The sequence below is a fragment of the Xenopus laevis genome, chromosome 8S (assembly GCF_017654675.1).
Source record: "Xenopus laevis strain J_2021 chromosome 8S, Xenopus_laevis_v10.1, whole genome shotgun sequence".
NCBI lineage: Eukaryota > Metazoa > Chordata > Amphibia > Anura > Pipidae > Xenopus > Xenopus laevis.
The window spans coordinates 79745063-79763951 of NC_054386.1; the positions used below are offsets into that span (position 1 = coordinate 79745063).

The window sequence follows — 18889 nt, forward strand, 5'->3', positions numbered from 1 at the left end:
TTCTAGGTACAGCTTTCCCCATATTGTTAGCATTATTAACATTATTGTTATTATTAACAAGCATCTGTCAGTGCTAACAACATAATCCAGCACAGACATCCCAGAGTAATGACTCGGAGTGAGCACTGCTGAGTCAGATCCTGTATCAGTGTAATGGCAGCTTTATGCGCATGGAGTCAGGAGTCCATGCTGTTGCTGCTGCTTAGCCCAGGGCTGTTCTGGAAGCCACCTACTTTTACATTCACAAAGCCAGATGTGCAGTATTCCATTTTCTGTTCTACGGCTGTACCTAGTTGCCCTCTGAATTGACTTAAAGTACTATCGCAAGAATGAAAATTTTATTTAACATTTTATAAATATAATCAATTAAAAATTATGTTCTATAGAATTAACAGATTGCTTCTAATATAGCAATAAATATAGTGTGTTTAACCACTTACCATAAAAAAAAAAAAAAAAAATTATGTTCTGTTTCTGAAATAATCAAGTTGATCTTCACTATCCCTCTCTCAGCATCTGTTTCTCTTCATTCTGTCTTCATGCAGGAGTTGGGTGTCAGATTGACAGATCCAATTGCCTCCTATTGCCTAGAAGATGTATTAGAGCTCACTCTATTAAAATCACCAGACATCATGTCTCTCTACATGCAGAATTTGTGCAAAAGACAGTTATTTTTTTAGATTCTGTTTGTACTGGAATCAGTTATTTGAGTGAGCTCTAATTCATGTGCTAGGAAAGGAAGCCCCTATAAGATATATTGGATGTAACTGTCAATGTATATCTGACACCCAACAGCTGCATGAAGAGAGAATGAAGAGAAACAGATGTTGAGAGAGGGATAGTGAAGATAAACTTGATTATTTCAGAAAAGGTACAGAATATTTAAAGGGGAACTATCGCAAAAATGAAAATTAAATATAAGCTTCAGCATACTGAAATAAGAAGTTTTCTAAATACAATCACTTAAATATTCTGTACTGTTAATGAAATAATCAAGTTGACATTCACTATCCCTCTCTCAGCATCTGTTTCTCTTCATTTTCTCATCATGCAGCAGTTGGGTGTCAGGTATAAATTGACAGTTAGATCCAACATTTCTTATGGGGGGGGGAGACTCTTTTTGCCTAGAAGATGTATTAGAGCTCACTCTATTAAAATCACCAGACATCATGTCTCTCTACATGCAGAATTTGTGCAAAAGGCAGTTATTGTGTCAGATTCTGTTTGTACTGCAATAAGTTCTATGAGTGAGCTTTAATTCATCTGCTAGGAAAGGAAGCTCCCCTATAAGATATATTGGATCCAACTGTCAATGAATATCTGACACCCAACTCCTGCATGAAGACAGAATGAGGAGAAACAGATCCTGAGAGAGGGATAGTACAGATAAACTTAATTATTTCAGAATATTTAATTGTATTTAGAACGTTTCTTATTTCAGTATGATGAAGCTTATATTACATTTTCATGATAATTCCCCTTTAAAGTACAACTTAATTACTTGGATCCACTACTCCTGTACTCAGGATTTTCATGTAAAAAGACTTTTTAGACACAGTGCCAACACAAGCCAAACCCTACACTCACATAGGTTAATGGTTACCTTGCCTCTGAATTTAGCCTAGAAGAGAGCAGTTCCCCTTTAAACTCATCAGACAGATTGCAATCTGTAAAAATCAGTTTTGGATTAACTGTGAGGTTAAAGTCCATACTATATTGTTCTAATGAAATGGTTATAAATCCAGGTTGTTTACAGCAGTTCCAGTCCCTAATAATGTATCATGACCGAGGCTTGGCTCAGCCCTATCTGCTAGCAATGTAGGTCCTAGCAAGGGCAGAAATAGTCATATATATGGATTGTAAATATGTTATAAACACTCATTTCACTCAAAACTTATCACAGAGTGCAAACTGCAAACAGGACCACAATTTGCCATTTATTTACAGTTTAGGAAGATCTCTGTGCATCATTTAGGATCATTTTGGCACCGATATGGATTCGTGCAGCTTAGTTACCGTCAAGTAAAACTTCTGTTTTATTATTAAAGTGCAATCATTAGATTTGCTTACAATGCACTCAGAGATACTGTAAATAAACATATAAAGAAGAGCAGAAATGATAGGCTGCTCAGCTAAAATGATCTCAAATGCTTTAAAATCACAACCAGAACCTGAGACGGAAAACGACTATTAGAATGGATAGAAGAATAGCCAAAATGGCAACGACTCAGCCAGAGATCAGCTCCAGGAAGATCAAAGAAGGTGTAAAGTTACGTGTGATACTGTTACAATTAGAAGACGACTATGTGAAGTCAAGCTATCGGAAAGAAGCCCCAGCAAAGTCCCATTGTTGAAAAAAAAGACATGCCGAAGAGCTTACAATTTGGCTAAGAACACAAGGTCTGGCCTAAAGAGAAATGGTCAGACGACCCCCAAACACTGAATTCAAACCACAGTAGAGTGAGAAGACAGTGAAATGGGAATGTTTCTCATACTCTGGTGTTGGGCCTATTTATCACATACCAGGGATCATGGATCAGTTTCAATACATCAAAATACTTGAAGAGTTCATGTTGCCTTATGCCGAAGAGGAAATGCCCTTGAAACTGATGTTTTCAACAAGACAACGACCCCAAACACACCAGTAAACATCTTGGTTCCAGACCAACAAGATTGACATTATGGAGTAGCCAGCCGAATCCCCGGACCTTCATCCAATAGAAAACTTCAAAAAACAAATGGTGCTGTTACCTCAAACAAACTGCGAAAAACTTTTAAGTCGAAAACCTTGTGATGCACCTCCGCTGTGTGTGCTGCTGAATAGGTCCACAAATATAAAGTTCGCAAGGATCGATCAAGACTGCAGGTTAACTGCTCAAGCTTAGTGTTTATTGTTTAACACAACGTTTCGAGTCTCGTGGGACTCTTCGTCAAGTGTGGACCAATAGAAAACTTGTGGGGTGACATCAAAATGCTGTTTCTGAGGCAAAACCAAGAAATGCAGAAGAATTGTGGAATGTAACAGGTGCCAGAAGTTGGTCGACTCCATGTAACACAGATGTGCAGCAGTTCTCAGAAACACTGATTATACAACTAAATATTAGTTCAGTGATCGAAAGGAAAGCAAAATCTTGTAACATTATTCAGTTTATACAGTGAATGAGTTTGTAAAGAAGAATGCAGACACTGCTATTTTTTGGAACAGCCTAATATTACTTTTTTTTTTTTTTTTTTGCAGTGTTCCCTATGCATTTGTGTGTATGGAAATAAAAGCGATTATGGGGATTTTTAGCTTTATTCACTTTTTTTAAACACACTGCTATTATTCTGAAGACGTGTGTGTGTGTGTGTGTGTAAATAAAAACACAGGTAAGGCACACTCACTTGATCAGAAAACGTGTATTAAATATAAAACTTCAGGCTACGTTTCGGGCATGCATCGTGCCCTTTATCAAGCCAAAGGTTACACATGGTTTAGAGGTGTGCAAGGTCACTGAAAGGCACAGGACACAGTTGTGAGTTTCATAGAGAAGCAGCTGACGGTGCAACATGATTATCCCAAGGCTGCACATTCTTTTATCAAACGGCAGCAAATCCTATTTAATATTCTCCTGCAAGGACACGGATTATACACTAGAAGATGGAATATTTTCTTCGTTGCTTGCCATAAAACACTGATTGATCTTGACTGATGATGAAATCCAACTCTACATGTACTCTAGATAAGAATGTCGGACAAAGGTGTCTAAAATGCCACAAGAATATGTTTTTGGGAAATATTTGCCGCTTGTTTTGACATGTAATTGCTGTTCAACTCCGTCCTTGGTTAATCTGACCAAGAACCTGTAGCATTTATCCCACGTACGTTACTTTCTTTCTTCCCACTGGCCTCAACTTTAGCTTTCTGGCAATGTGGGATTCTGGTAGAATATACCATATTTTAGAAATACAAGACGTCGGTGCTTTTCCCTTGTACCTCCCCTCCCCCAGGTGTTATTTGGTTTATTCTGTATAATTACATCTAAACATGTTCATTGCAAGTCAGGATTGAGCATTGTATTGCTCAAAAGATGGAAGAACAATGAATTTCAGGTTTATTTAAACACTCTCACTTTCTACTGGCTAAATTCACAAGCTAATAAACTGCCAATGAAGAGACAGTGGGGCTCATTTATCAACACTGGGCAAATTTGCCCACGGACAGTTACCCCTAGCAACCAATCAGTGATTAGCTTTTTAAAGCCAGCTGCAAGTAGAACAAAGAATGCAACAATCTGATTGGTTACTGCCCATGGGCAAATTTGCCCAGTGTTGATAAATGACTCCTAATATCCGCTGGCAGGGACATGCACAACACAGGCTGATCTTGTCCTTGTCTTCTACATGTGATTCTGTCACTGCCACGGATACAGGAACTGGATGTGATGCAGCCTGAGATAGCAACTGCCAACCCCCTAATCACAAGGGGGCCCAGATACTTTCAGTGGCAGGCCCCGATTGGTTAAAAACAGAGGGAAGTGATTTACTTCGCTTTAGGGGGAAAACACGCAGAGCTACTAGTGGCACTTACTTTTTGTGGCTACAAAAAAAACTCTGCCATAGACAATACTGAGACATGTAGGGGCAGATTTATCAAGGGTTGAATTTCAAATTCATGGAAGTTTTTGTTTTTTTTTAAACTCCCATAAACTCGAAAATCGACTTAAATGTATTAAAAATAGAATTTTATAAACTCGGGTGAATAGGATTGACTCAAAAACTCGAATTCGATTTGAGTTTTAAAAATTCGCATGTCCAGAAGGCTGTAAACAACTCCAAATTGATCCCAGGACGTCTCCCATTGACTTAAACAGCAATTCTGCAGGTTTTAGGTGGCGAATAGTCAAATTTGAGTTCTTAAAGGGCTAGAGTAAGATAAATCTAAAAAATCGAATCTGAATTTTTAAAAAAAACCTCTAATTGAATTTGATTCGAGTTATTTCTCTGAAAAACTCGAATGTCAGGAAGGCTGCAAACAACTCCAAATTGATCCCAGGATGTCTCTCATTGACTAAAACAGCAATTCGGCAGGTTTTAGGTGGCGAATAGTCGAATTTGAGTTCTTAAAGGGCCAGAATATGATAAATCTTAAACAACTGAATTCGAATTTTTTTTTTTTTTTTTTTAAAAACGAATCGAATTTTTACAATTCACTAGTCAAATAAAAAAACTCGAAAATTCTAATTATTTAGATCGTAAGTTACATAGTAAGTTAGGTTGAAAAAAGACACACGTTCATCAAGTTCAAGCTTTTTACTTTTTTAACCTGCCTAACTGCCAATTAGAAATTCAAATTTTCAATTTGACCCTTGATAAATCTGCCCAGACGTGTCTTAGTAAAGCCAGTTGCCACTATTGTGTCTACTTTGTAGCCATGACAAGTAGCTGCTACTACTAGCTCTGTGTGTCTTCATCCTTAAGGCCATTATAAACCGTACTAAAAATACTATTCATCTGGTCCTGATACACTTGCGACTAATGGAGATTTGCAAATCACTTTATAGCTGCACATATAATAAAAGATATTTCTCTATGCAATGAAAAATAGCCCAAAATTCCCCAAAATTTTAGTTTTAGGAACTGAGATCACTATATCTTTCTGCAGAAAAAAAATGGAATTGTTCACAAATGCTGTATACAGTTGTATCTCTAAACAGTATTACTTTGACCATTATGTAAAACACATGTAAATAAGCATATTGTGTGTTAGTGTATAGAGAATCTGTGTAGAAAGAAAGAGGCACAATTCAAAGCATATAGGAAATCATTTTATTTGCTAATAGGAAGAAAACCCTTTTAAAACACAGCACAGTTTGAAGGTTGTATATAGTGGGTGACCCTACATGTGGAGGGTGGCGTGTAGTGTGTCGTATATATATAGGGATTCTATTGCACATAGGGAAGCTTGCATTTCCCATTTAACACCTTCAGAATTGCATTTAGGATTAAAAAGTTCTGTTTTGTCAGGTGGCCACAATTAAATCCCAACGGGGGGGGGGGGGGCAGGTAAAATATTTCAGGAAACCTGTAAGGTTTATTAGTGTATAATATTGAGTGGAATGTATATGCACACATGGTATGTACATACACACACGCACACGCCTTTTTTTTTATTTCTTTTTTTATAAATATTGGCTAGAACAATAAATTACATATAAAATGATCTACACACATTCACGCAGGCGATTTCCATGTGCAGCAAATTGATCAACTCGTCATTCTGCAAGAAGGAAAAATACATAAAGCAGCCGACTGTTTCTTTCCAGGTGAAATAAGGAGCAAGAATGATAGTACACATAAATCATTTACATTCAACAATCCGAGATTACGCATGAGATCAACCATTTTTAGCCCTGAAGCAGCAGACTCTTGATACCACCTTCGCCCAAATAAAATTTAAAAAAAGTGCCTGTTTTAGCCTAAAACCGAGTCATGTGATCAACGGACTCCCATAGCTTCTCTGAACATAATAAGCAGGTACAACCTGTGGCTCTTTTTAGCCAAAACGAGGAGCTAACCAGCTGCAAGTGACATTTACACAACTTTGTTCCCACTGCAATTCCGTTAAATGTCTCCCAAACGGATACAAAATAGGTGTTCTCATGGGGTAAAGAAAAAAAACCTAACGATCACATATGATTTATTTTAAGAAATACTGGGAAACATGCTCTTCCTGGGCAGTGTATTAACAAGTATTCGTACTGGCAAAAAAGGAAAAAATATGGCCAGCGATACAAGTGTATGGAACTATACATTATGTTGCAGACATGACATGGGAAAGATGATTCAAATCATATGTAGCCTCTACAGAATTAGAGATTATGCCACATTAATGGCTGATTCTTGGCCATAGGAGAGAATCAACTCCTACACCGACATCAGCATGTTGCTTAATGCACCTTTAAAGGAGAACTAAACCCCTTCAGCGCTAAAATCAAATTTCTTTTTTCAGAAACTTTCGGCGCATGTACAGTAGAGCTGAACCGGCAAATGCTACTACTGCGCCTGTGCCGCCAAATGCCGGGCTATCCAGAAAGAAGACCGCACGGGAGAAGGTGGCGCCTGTGACCTCGGTGGACAGGACCTGCGCAGAGGGGTAAGTAGCAACATAGGGGCATTTGCCCGGGGGGAGGGATTTTAGTGCCGAAGGGGTTGACGTCTCCTTTAATCAAATGCCCCTAGAACAAGCTGCTTCCAGTAATCTCCTTTAATGTTGCAACCATCTCCACCCACTTTCAGGTTTTGGAGTGCTACAAAGTGGTCCCACTTAAAGGAGAAGGGAACTTTTAAAAAATGAATAGGACTAAAAATGCCATGTTTTATATAGTGAACTTATTGCACCAGCCTAAAGTTTCAGCTTGTCAATAGCAGCAATGATCCAGGACTTCAAACTTGTCACAGGGGGTCACCATCTTGGAAAGTGTCTGTGACACTCACATGCTCAGTGGGCTCTGAGCAGCTGTTGGGAAGCTAAGCTTAGGGGTCGTCACTAATTATCAAGCAGAAAATAAGGTTGGTCTGTAATATAAGCTGATGCTACAGGGCTGATTATTAAATTCTGATGCTAATTGCACTGGTTTCTGTGCTGCCATGTAGTAATTATCCATATTAATTACTAATCAGCCTTATACTGTGACATTTCTATTCTATGTGTACTGTGACAGCAGCACAGAGCATGTGCAGTGAATCAGCAGAAAAGAAGATGGGGAGCTACTGGGGCATCTTTGGAGACACAGATCTTTACTGCTAAAGGACTGTAGTTGCCTTGGGTTGGTACAGAAGCACAAAACATAATGTACAACATTCCTAGTTACTTTAGTTTAACTTTCCTTGTCCTTTAAAACAACTGATAAGCTATAGGTGAAGGGATGTTGGAAACAGGTAGAGAATGTGTTAAACTGCTCTTCCTATGGCAGGAATATGCTGTCAGCTCATCTTTGGCCTTTTCCCACTTTAGCGTGGGGTTTTAAAATCATTTTGTTATCGGGCTTGACTGTGTTTGCCAGTCTAGGACAATGTAGTGATGTTTGGGACAGACAAAACATTTTTCCCAGGAACGGGATACTAATGGTTTGCAAGTGCAGTGTGCGCAGTGAAATCTACAGTCTAAAACTACCGTTCTCTGGCATAGACAGGATGCTTGACCTACAAGTGGTATTTCTATCAAGGATCCCCCAATTTCCAGAAACCCCTTACCTCTTTACTGCCAACAATGCGACTTTCAATAGACCACAAGGAAGCATCATGAACGGTAATTGAGCTTCAGGTTATGGTTTGAAATAACTGAACCCACAGAGAAATTCTACAGCAAGTAACAGTCCAAATAACATGGGCAGCTACATGGATTCTTCCTCTTGCATCTAGTCGGGTCTCGTCTTTGCCCTGAAAATCTCGTTTTGTGGAACCTCGTAGGAGTTTTTTTCCACTTTGAGAATCCCATACCCAGTACAAGCTTCAGCGTGCCCTTATTGCCATTTTATAAGGAAGTGGAAACCGGATGAACTCAAAGTTTTCATAGGGAAACCTGGGTGCGCTGGACCCTACAGGCCCCCATTCCTTAAGGCGAGAGAAATGGGATTGTTAAAGGATTTGCGGAGGTGAAAAAAGAAGGTACACCATTCTGCCCAAACAGCTCATCCTAAAAGATAAAGAAAAATACAAAATGAACATAAATTTGATGATCTAATGTCAGACAAGTTAAGGATTAGCAGTTAAAGGAACAGTTCAGAGTAAAAATAAAATCTGGCTAAATACATAGGCTGTGCAAAAAAAAAAACAAAAACGTTTCTTATATAGTTAGATAGCCAAAAATGTAATGTATAAAGGCTGGAGTGACTGGATGTGTTACATAATAGCGAGAACACTACTTCCTGCTTTTCAGCTCTCTAAATCCGAGTTAGTCAGCGACTTAATAGGGATACTGTCATGGGAAAACCTGTCAGTTAATAGTGCTGCCCCAGCAGAATTCTGCACTGAAATCTGTTTCTCAAAAGAGCAAACAGATTTTTTTATATTCAATTTTGAAATCTGACATGGGGCTAGACATATTGTCAGTTTCCCAGCTGCCCCAGTCATGTGACTTGTGCCTGCACTTTAGGATGGAACTACTTTCTGGCAGGCTGTTATTTCTCCTACTCAATGTAACAATCAGTTTCAGTGGGACTTGGCTTTTAATATGGAGTGTTGTTCTAAGATCTACCAGGCAGCTATTATCTTGTGTTAGGGAGCTGCTACCTGGTTACCTTCCCATTGTTCTGTTGTTAGGTTTCAGGTGGGGGGGGGGGAGGGGGTGATATCACTCCAACTTGCAGTACCGCAGTAAAAAGTGACTGAAGTTTATCAGAGCACAAGTCACATGACTGGGGGAAGCTGGGAAACTGACAATATGTCTCGCCCCATGTCAGATTGCAAAACTGAATAAAAAAAATCTGTTTGCTCTTTTGAAAAATGGATTGTAGTGCAGAATTCTGCAGCAGCAGCAGTATTAACTGATGTGTTTTGAAAAAAAACATGATTTCCCATGACAGTATCCCTTTAAGGGGGGCCTCCATGTTCAGTGAGTTTACAATTGATCCTTAGCATGCAGCTCAGATTCAAAAGCAACAGTTATTACCCATGTGCCCCCCTCAAGTCACTGATTGGTTACTGCCTGGTAACCAATCAGTTTAAACCAAGAGAGCTGAAAACCAGGAAGTAGTGGTCTGGCTATTATGTTAGACATCCAGTCACTCCAGCCTTTATACATTACATTTTTGGCCAACTAACTATATTAGAAATATTTTTTTTTATTTTGCACAGCCTATTTACCCAGTTTTTTTAGTTACACTAAACAATTCCTTTAAGAGGAAAAATATCAAAATGTACTTACTCATAAAGGAAAAATAATTACTGTATGGAACATATTTGAACACCTCAATCTATTATCAGTCAAACTCTATGATCCTTGTGCTGGGTTCACCTCTCCAGCAATTCTCATCAGCAAAAACACAAAACAGGCCTGGCCAGAAACCCAACTGGGAGGATGGCACCAGCTAACACTGTCATGCACAAGATCTGTACTATAGTGTAGCTTTGTATATTATTTTCTGTATCTCAACTAATCATAGTATCATTATTTAGGCACAAAGGTTTCTTGCCCTACAGGAATGGAGTTGGCCTGTGTAAAGACACATATCTGATTTCAGAAAACACCTACTCACATGTTTCTGTGCCAACGCAGTGCCTGATAAAGTCCACACAGGAGTGGGCTGAGCTGAGTGGATTGGAGGTTTCTCGGCCCGTGTTCATACGAAGGTCGAGAAACAGCTCCATGGGACCGACCATAGCCTTACAGAAAAGTGATTTGCTCACATTTTGACATAATAGTTTTCTTTAGAACAGAATTACAAGCAAAGGGATCTGAGAATCTGAAATTCAGTGTTTACCTTACTGTAGGAAATTGAGCCCTTCTCAGAATTAATTAGAAGATATAACTTATAAAGAATAAAGTAAACAACTTCATGACAGAAAAAAAAAGTGTTACGTTTCGAAAAATGCCCAGCAACAATTACAAGGCTATGGAATATGGAGTCACAGTACTAAAAAAAGGAAACAGAGAAGGATAGTACTCCATTCATTCTCCCCAAATATGAGGCGTGACGAGAATTGTGACTTAACATCTCTTGTATTAATGACATACCTTATAGTGTTATGACGTTCAGTGCAGGGTCTGGCTCTGTAGAAGCATCGCGTAACAAATCCTCCAGCTCACTATCACTATAAACCCCAAGAGAATCTGCGCAAAAAATGTGTATGGATATTTAAAATTGGATCACAGGACAGGAAAATGTATATAATTTGCTACACCCTTGACTCTAATAAATGAAATAATTAAATGGTTACACTTAAAGCACTGCAGGGGTAATCTCCTAATGCCCCAGATATATGTGCAATTGTACTACAAGGAGCAAAATTGTACCACTCTATGCTAATTCACCAAGCACTGGGTAGAGTACCCAAAGAACACCCGCAAAGTGGTTGGGTTTTGGGAAAAATGTCGATTCCTTGGCCGCGCGGGCAGTCGGGCAGTCGGCAGATAACCGGCTGGATACCCAACAAAAGTGCAGGCTTGATCCCTCCCTCCCACACTTGTGGTTCTTCCAGTTTTTAAAAATTTTTGGGAAGATTCTGCACCAGAATGACGTCACTTACGGTTTTGAGTGTCTCCCGGGTCAGGTTAGTTGGCCTATTACAGGTCAAGTAGCGGGAACATGCGGGTCAAATTTCAGGTTGCGGATTCGGGTTCTTCCAGTTTTTACAATTTTTTGGGAAGATTCTTCACCAGAATGACGTCACTTACAGGCAAATGTGACGTCACTTACAGTTTCGAGTGTCTACCGGGTCAGTTTAGTTGGCCTATTACGGGTCAAGTAGCGGGAACATGCGGGTCAAATTTCAGGTTGCGGATTCGGGTTCTTCCAGTTTTTACAATTTTTTCAGAAGATTCAGCAGCAAAATGACATCACTTACAGGCAAATGTGACATCACTTACGGTTTCGCGTGTCTCCCGGGTAAGAAGGTTAGTTGGCCTATTATGGGTTGGGTAGAGGGAACATGCGGGTCAAATTTCAGGTTGCAGATTCGGGTTCTTCCAGTTTTTACAATTTTTTGGGAAGACTCAGCACCGGAATGACGTCACTTACAGGCAAATGTGACGTCACTTACGGTTTATAAGTGTCTCCTGTGTCCGAAGGTTAGTTGGCCTATTATGGGTTGGGTAGAGGAAACATACGGGTCAAATTTCGGGTTGCGGGTAAGGATCGGGTTTGAAAAAAATGGACCCTTGCAGGACTCTACCACTGGGCACAAATCAGCACTGTAAGGTAAGGACTTGTCCCATTGTACCTGCCATCTGCTGCCATTCCCCAACTTGCAAGGGTAGCACTGTATTCACCTGTAAACAACAGGACATTGTGCTCCAGGCTGGAGTGTGCTCACAAACGCTCAAACCACACAAAGGTACAAAAATGGCAGCTGGCACTTTTTTTTTGCACTTTGCAACCTTCCCCATCATTGGTAGAAAATGTAAAAACATAGCATACATTTATCAAAAATACTAATGCTAGATCTGGTAACTTACTCATGCAGTGCGTTAACTTGCTATTACTTGCGCCTCTGTTACCATTTTATTCAAATACACATTTCAAATGTGAAATATATAAATAAAATGCATCCAATTGCAAAGTTCAATATTCTACAATTTTATATGCGAAGAACAGGATTTATGGAGAGTAGAGACGTGTGACACAAACACCTACGATTAAGTACCGGGCGGCACGAAACACGTAAGGTGGGTCATATGGGGTCAGTATGTATTAATTTTAACATGCTATGATGTTAAATTGAATAACTCTTTGTATTTTGACGAATTGTGGGCTATGGGACATATCTTTTGTTCAATTATTGAGTAGTGATGTGTGGTCTGGCTTTTCACCGACCCACACCCAATCCGAATCTAACTGACCTGCTGTGACATCATTATTTCCATACACGAGCCTGACCCAAACATCTCTGACATCACCAGAAAGGGCAGGGCAACCAGGGTGAAAATATAAATAAGCAGCCAGCTGGGCCGTGTTCGGCCCGCACATCATATCAGGGCCAGAACTAAGGACAGTTGCAATTTTGAAATTTGCCTCAGCTTCTCAGGCTGTCGGCCAGAACAAATGAAATAATAGAAAGTTAGACACAACATATACAGTCACTAGTAAGGGATCAGTCCTTTGGCCCATGGGCCAATTAGCCGGATACCAGAGAACAGAACTTACTACACAAAGATCAGTATGCAGGCATTATTATTGTCCTCATTATTATTATTGGCATTATTAAATGTCTATAATGAGAAAAAGTCCTTTCTCCCTTCTTGTAATGGGATTGTAAAATAATACATGCGTAAGTGTGAAGAGATAAATAAACTTGTGGTTTGCCTGCTAAGGTTAAAACTGCAAGCTGGGGCAGCATATACAGTAGTCATTAAATACATACGGCTGCTTGTGGTTTATTTTCCTTCTGTATGCTTTGACTTTAATATATTAGGCCTGGTAAAAGTGATGAACTGATGGGTAAAGAGACATTAATTCCTTGGAACATCAATTATCAATGGATTGTAGCATAGATAGGTCAGGGGGAAAGATATCTATTTACATATTCCCAATTCCTGACCTCCAGCTTCAGATATAAATATCACCCCTACCACACCAAACATGGACTCATGTGATAAAGCACCCATCTTGCAAAGGAGATCTGTTCTACGTATATTTCAAAATATGAGTATGAACATCTGCACCATTACACCCTACATCTTCATTCATCACTGGTGTCTTGATGCCATTTGCCCTATTTATTCCCTCACTCAGACATTGCTCTGTGCCCAAACACGGAACACTTTGCTGAAACTTTCTGAAAATTTCTGCCCAGTCTGAGTACTTTACATTTTGCTTACCTACTCCACCTTGAAACTGTTAAGCCAGCACAGAGCCTTGCCCGGGTGTTGATTTGAAATACTTAACTGTCTTGCCCAGGAGCTCTTTATTAAAGGGCATATAAAGGCAAAAAATTAAAATCCCATTTTTACGTTCTTTAATGAAAAAGAAACTTATCTCCAATATACTTTAATTAAAAAAATGTGTACTTTTTTTTTATAAGAAACCTGACTGTATGCAGTGAAATTCTCCCTTCATTTACTGCTGTGAATAGGAATTGTCAGACGGTCCCTAACTGCTCTGCGGGGAAACAACCATACTTATGAACAGCAGGGGGAACCCCCGCCTTATTTCCCAGTCATGCAGAACTCAAGCAGCTTTGTTTATGACGATCCCTAAGCCGCCCAGACCACACTGAGAATGTGCACAGTCTTAGTCTTGCAAAGATGTTTCACAAAGTTACAAGATGGTGACATCCTGTGGCCAACTTTGAAAGCATAAATTATTTGTTTGATTAGGCTTGTGGCACAGTAAGTTCATGTTTATATTTAGTATACAAAATACAGCATTTCTAGCCTTATTCTATTTTAGACTTTACATGCCCTTTAACTACAAGTATTTTGTGCTATCTTGGACCGTACCAACTCTTGTGCCATCTTTACAGTAAGACAACGTTACGGTCTTTAGCTTGCGCTTGTGTGTTAGCTTGTGTCCTTGTGAAATCTGCAAAGCACTCATCAGGTATGTGCTATAAGAAAGAATGAACCATTTCTAACAATTATGCTGATTTTGTTGCTGCCTTTTAGAAGGGTATTCCGTGTAAAGTTTTCCCTTAGCGGTTTCTTATCAATCAGGGCTCTACAAAGGTTGGTCAAAATGCTGTTGACTTCTGTTTCTTGAGGCTATTACCATAGCTTTCCAGTAAGGGAAATTATCCACCTCAAATATGGTGTGACAGCATTCTTAAAGGAAAACTATACCCCCAAAATTAATACTTAAGGAACATATAGTTTATATCAATTTAAGTGGCATATTAAAGAATCTTACCAAACTGATATATATATGTAAGTAAATATTGCCCTTTTACATCTTACCTTGAACAGTCTATTAATGATGGTCTCTGTGCTGCCTCAGAGATCACCTGACCAAAAATACTACAACTCTAACTGTAACAGGAAGAAGTATGGAAGAAAAATACAGAACTCTGTCTGTTAATTGGCTCATGTGACCTAACATGTATGGTTTGTTTGTGTGCACCGTGAATCCTAGGATCCCCTTTATTTTTTAAAATGGCAATTTTCTAAAAAAAAGTATATTATTACGAAAATGTTTTATTTACATGACAAAGGGTTTTAGCAATATATTTTTATAGAGCCCCACATTGTTTGGGGGTATTGTTTTCCTTTAAATAAGAATAAGATTGTCCTTGCCAAAATACACATATCCATTTGGCTTTATGGTTTCATATCTGACATTTCCTGTATTGTGATTTCTGCATTCTTTTTTACTTTCTAATTAATATTTATGGAGGTGTGTCCATGGTTTATGTTGACAAATAACTTGCTACAGTGTATGAAGTACATCCTATTAAAGGGGACATGTCACCTTAAGAAATAATTCCAAATCCTACTTTATGATGTTGGTCAAGCAAAATAAACTTCACTTACACCATAAACAGCATTTAAATTTGTTTTATTATTCTTGGAATTCATAGCAAGCAGGCAGTAGCCATTTTGTGAGCACTGTTATTAAGGGAAGCTTTGAATCATGCCAAAATCTTGTTTATGTGCCAGAATGGGGGGTATCATAACCTAGTCCATACTCTGGCTAAACAATTAAATGGTGAGAAGGGAGTGGGGATGTGGGGAGTGCAGTGAATTAAAAAAATGGAAAGTGAAAGTTATTTCCAGCCCCACCCTTATGCCTAAGGGCTAGGCCACACAAGGAGATTCGGGGAGATTTTGTCGCCTGGCGACTAATCACCTCGTCTTTTGAGCGACTATCTCCCCGAACTGCCTCAGCGTTTTTCCCCCATAGGCTACAAAGAAAAGTCGCCTGCGCTAATGCACACGCGGCGATGCGTTATCAATAATTGCCCAAAGTCCGATTATATTAAAAAATAAAAATCAAGTATTCGGAGCTTAGTAAATAACCCCCCAAGAGTAACATAAGTCATTTGGGGGGCTAGATAGAGGTATTTTAAAGATTTTATTTTTTAAAAAAAGGTTTAGTTAGAATCTGAACTTCACAATGCATACTATAATAATGTTATTGGTCTCTCTTGTTCTAGCTGTCCCTCTATCTGCCAGTCAGTGAATATTCCCAACTATGGCCTAAATTAAATACTGGGAGACGGCAATCTATTATTTGAGTTAATTATATATATATGTATTGTTGCCAAACTATGGCAGTTCAAGACACATATGAAGGCATCAATTTAAAGAAAAATGGCTGGTGCATAACTGGACACCGAGGGATACAAAATTGTATATATATCTGGGAGCTATACTCACCCTTTTTATCACAACGTGGTGTTATATTGCCTGATTCCTGCTCTAGTCCATTAGCAAGAGCATTGCTTCCTGGGGACACCACCTCTTCATCAAGAGGCTTTGTCAGCTCTGGTAATTTCTTATCCTCCTCTGCACAGTTTGGGTTGTCTACTCTGGTTACCAAAAAAACTTTCTGGCCTCTTCCAGGGCTAGATACAGTCACCTGCCCAGGGTTCTCCTTTGGTTTGGGCTCTACTGCTGCCTCCTTATCTTCTTCCTCTGTGTCAGAGTCAGATTCACCTTCTACCTCCTTTGTAGTAGTGATTTCTCCATCTTCTGAATCCACTGGAGTAGCGTTTGTGTACTGATTGGAGGCCTCACTGGAATCCTCAACAGAGTTATTCGACTCCTCAGGGTCCGTGCTAGAGTCTTCAAGTGCTGGGCTAGCAATTTCTGTCATGGAAGCAGATTGTTGGAGCTGTTCTTCCTTCTCTTTTGCCAAAACGAAGTTTCGCCGACACCCATTCTGAATTTCAGCCAAGAGGGCTCGTTGAGTGTCAATGAAGCTTTTAACCTGGTAACAGTGATTTATTATGAACACATCCAAACAAAACTCATATTACACACATTTTACATACAAAAGAAAAATGACCTGCAAGTAGAGAACATAATATGAATGTCTAAAAAAAAATGTCAGGTGTGAGGCTTGCATATCCAACTTCTGGTCTTCTAACTGCTGAACTATAGCCACCATGTCCTCCAACAGCCAATGCATGTCAGGGTTGTGTCAGCATTTGAGCAACAAAAGAATTGTGCCAGATTGGATATTACTGATGTATGATGGGAATCAGAGAGTAAATAAGGTAATTGGGGCACACTGAACACTGATATTTAACAACTAAGGCTGGATATCTGATGGGAGTGTGCAGCATCTAAGGTTTTGAAATGTTTTCTATGTTGTAGAAAGAGAGTCAGTTAGACTGACAGATTCCAATTGATGGTTTAAATAAATGTCAGAAATTTAGTTCAGTAACAGAATGTTTAGCAGAAATATTATAAAGTCTTACACATGACCAAAAACATGTTACTGGAGTGCCCAGGAATATAGAGGGTCTTGTAAGTGCCTTGACCAACGTGAAAACAAATTGTATTTGTTGTGAAATAAATCAGCTTTCCCAAGATTTGGAGGATGCAGAAAGCATGAAAAAATATTGTTTGGAGCTTACTGTGTAGCTGTTTTACTGGTTAATGCAAGCTATTAAAAAAAAGAGCATATGACTACATCACTAAAGGCTTTGGGCTTATTATAAATTTATTGGACACTATACCCTTTTCAACACTGGTGCAATGTGATGTACATACTTTTGCTTATTCCTTTAATTAGTATTTCTCGCTCTAACAAATCAAAATGAAACCAATGCCACATTCTACTATCTCATCCCAAAGGGCAAAGTCGAACAAACCAGCAGTCCATTGAGTAGCCTCTGTATAAATGAACCCTCCCCTTCTACCAAATACAGCCTCCTATCATTTTAAATAAAACACAACTTTTTATACTGAGGGCTTTTAAGTAGATTGCTGGTTAGTTTGACTTTACTCTTTGGGACCAGGAAGTATAATGCTTTAGGGCATTTTCACATAAAGGGTTAACTCTGCTGTTCTCCCCTTGCAGTTTTTAATCAGGCAGGGAGAAGCAGATTTGCTCTAAACATCAGCTCCCTGTAGCTGCTTTGACAATCACAGCTTCTATCTGTGTGCAGCCCTGTTTAGAGCAAGAAATAAAAAAAAATTCAAAAAGCATTTTTCCTAATTAAAAGAATAGGCAAAAAGTATGATCAGCACAAGCCCTATTTATTAAACAAGTCGAAAAAGAGGATTTACTGTCCGTTTAAGTGATAGGGACACATTTTAAAAATTAATAGGATCCTTATAGCTTCACTAGAAATAAATTACACATTATTTTTCTTTAAATACCCCTCCTAACCTATCTACCAAACAAGCTGGATAACTGTGTACATTTATACACCAGCCTGCAAAAGCATGGTGCTGCCCTTAAGTCACCATTACTGACAAACTGTCTCTGTCCTCACTCTGGGTAGTTAAAAGAACAGTAATACCAAAAAATTAAAGAGTTTTAAAGTAATGAAAATATCATATAATGATGCCCCGCACTGGTAAAACTGGTGTGTTTGCTTCACAAACACTACTATAGTTCATATAAAGAAGCTGCTGTGTAGCAATGGCGGAAATTGAAAAAAGGCTATATGGCACAGGTTAAATAGTGGATAACAGATAACATTATGTTCAACAGAGCTTATCTGCTGTGTAACCTGAGACTTTTCTACTTTGAATGGCTGCCCCCATTGCTACACAGCAGCTTATTTATATAAACAATAGTAGTTTTTCTGAAGCAAACACAACGGTTTTACCAGTGCAGGGCAACACTGCATTATATTTGTATTACTTTAAAACACTTTCATTTTTTGATGTGACTGTTTCTTTAAGCCATGCTGAAGTGTCAGATCTGCAAGCCCTGGGCTGGGGAGACAACAAAAATCCCTGTGAAAAAACAGTGAATAACTAGAACTTCAACTTACGGTCTCTTTTTTTGGCTCTCTGTCAAGGTCCAGCCTCAGCAACGACTGATTAACACGAAGGGCAAGTGACAGTGCCATTAAACCCCCTGTCTTGATTTCATTTTCCCGTAGATCAAGGCGAAGGAGACGGGGAGACTCAGCAACAAACTCTGCAACAGCTACTGCACCTAGGAATTACGTGGAAAAAAGTATACATTTTAGTCAGGTTCCCAGAATATTGAAATGGTGCAAACACCAGGCTTTCATATTGGATATCTGTTAGAACACACTTCTATCACTTAAAGTAACATTGTGTGAATAC

At 39.0% G+C, this 18889-nt stretch overlaps 1 protein-coding gene across 3 annotated transcripts in view; it reads right to left on the reverse strand.

The window, feature by feature from the left end:
• Positions 1-5794: 5794 nt before the first annotated feature.
• The window catches only part of ppp1r37.S (protein phosphatase 1 regulatory subunit 37 S homeolog), a 29639-nt gene continuing 16544 nt past the window's right edge, over positions 5795-18889 (reverse strand). For 2 of the 3 annotated variants that reach the window (XM_018231783.2, XM_041574030.1), the window contains 4 exons: positions 18589-18755; positions 16013-16565; positions 10718-10813; positions 7758-8677 (listed from right to left, as the gene is read on the reverse strand). In XM_018231783.2, the coding sequence (XP_018087272.1) occupies positions 10719-10813; positions 16013-16565; positions 18589-18755 (815 nt within the window). In that variant the 3' untranslated portion in view covers positions 7758-8677; position 10718. 3 annotated transcript variants of the gene reach the window in all.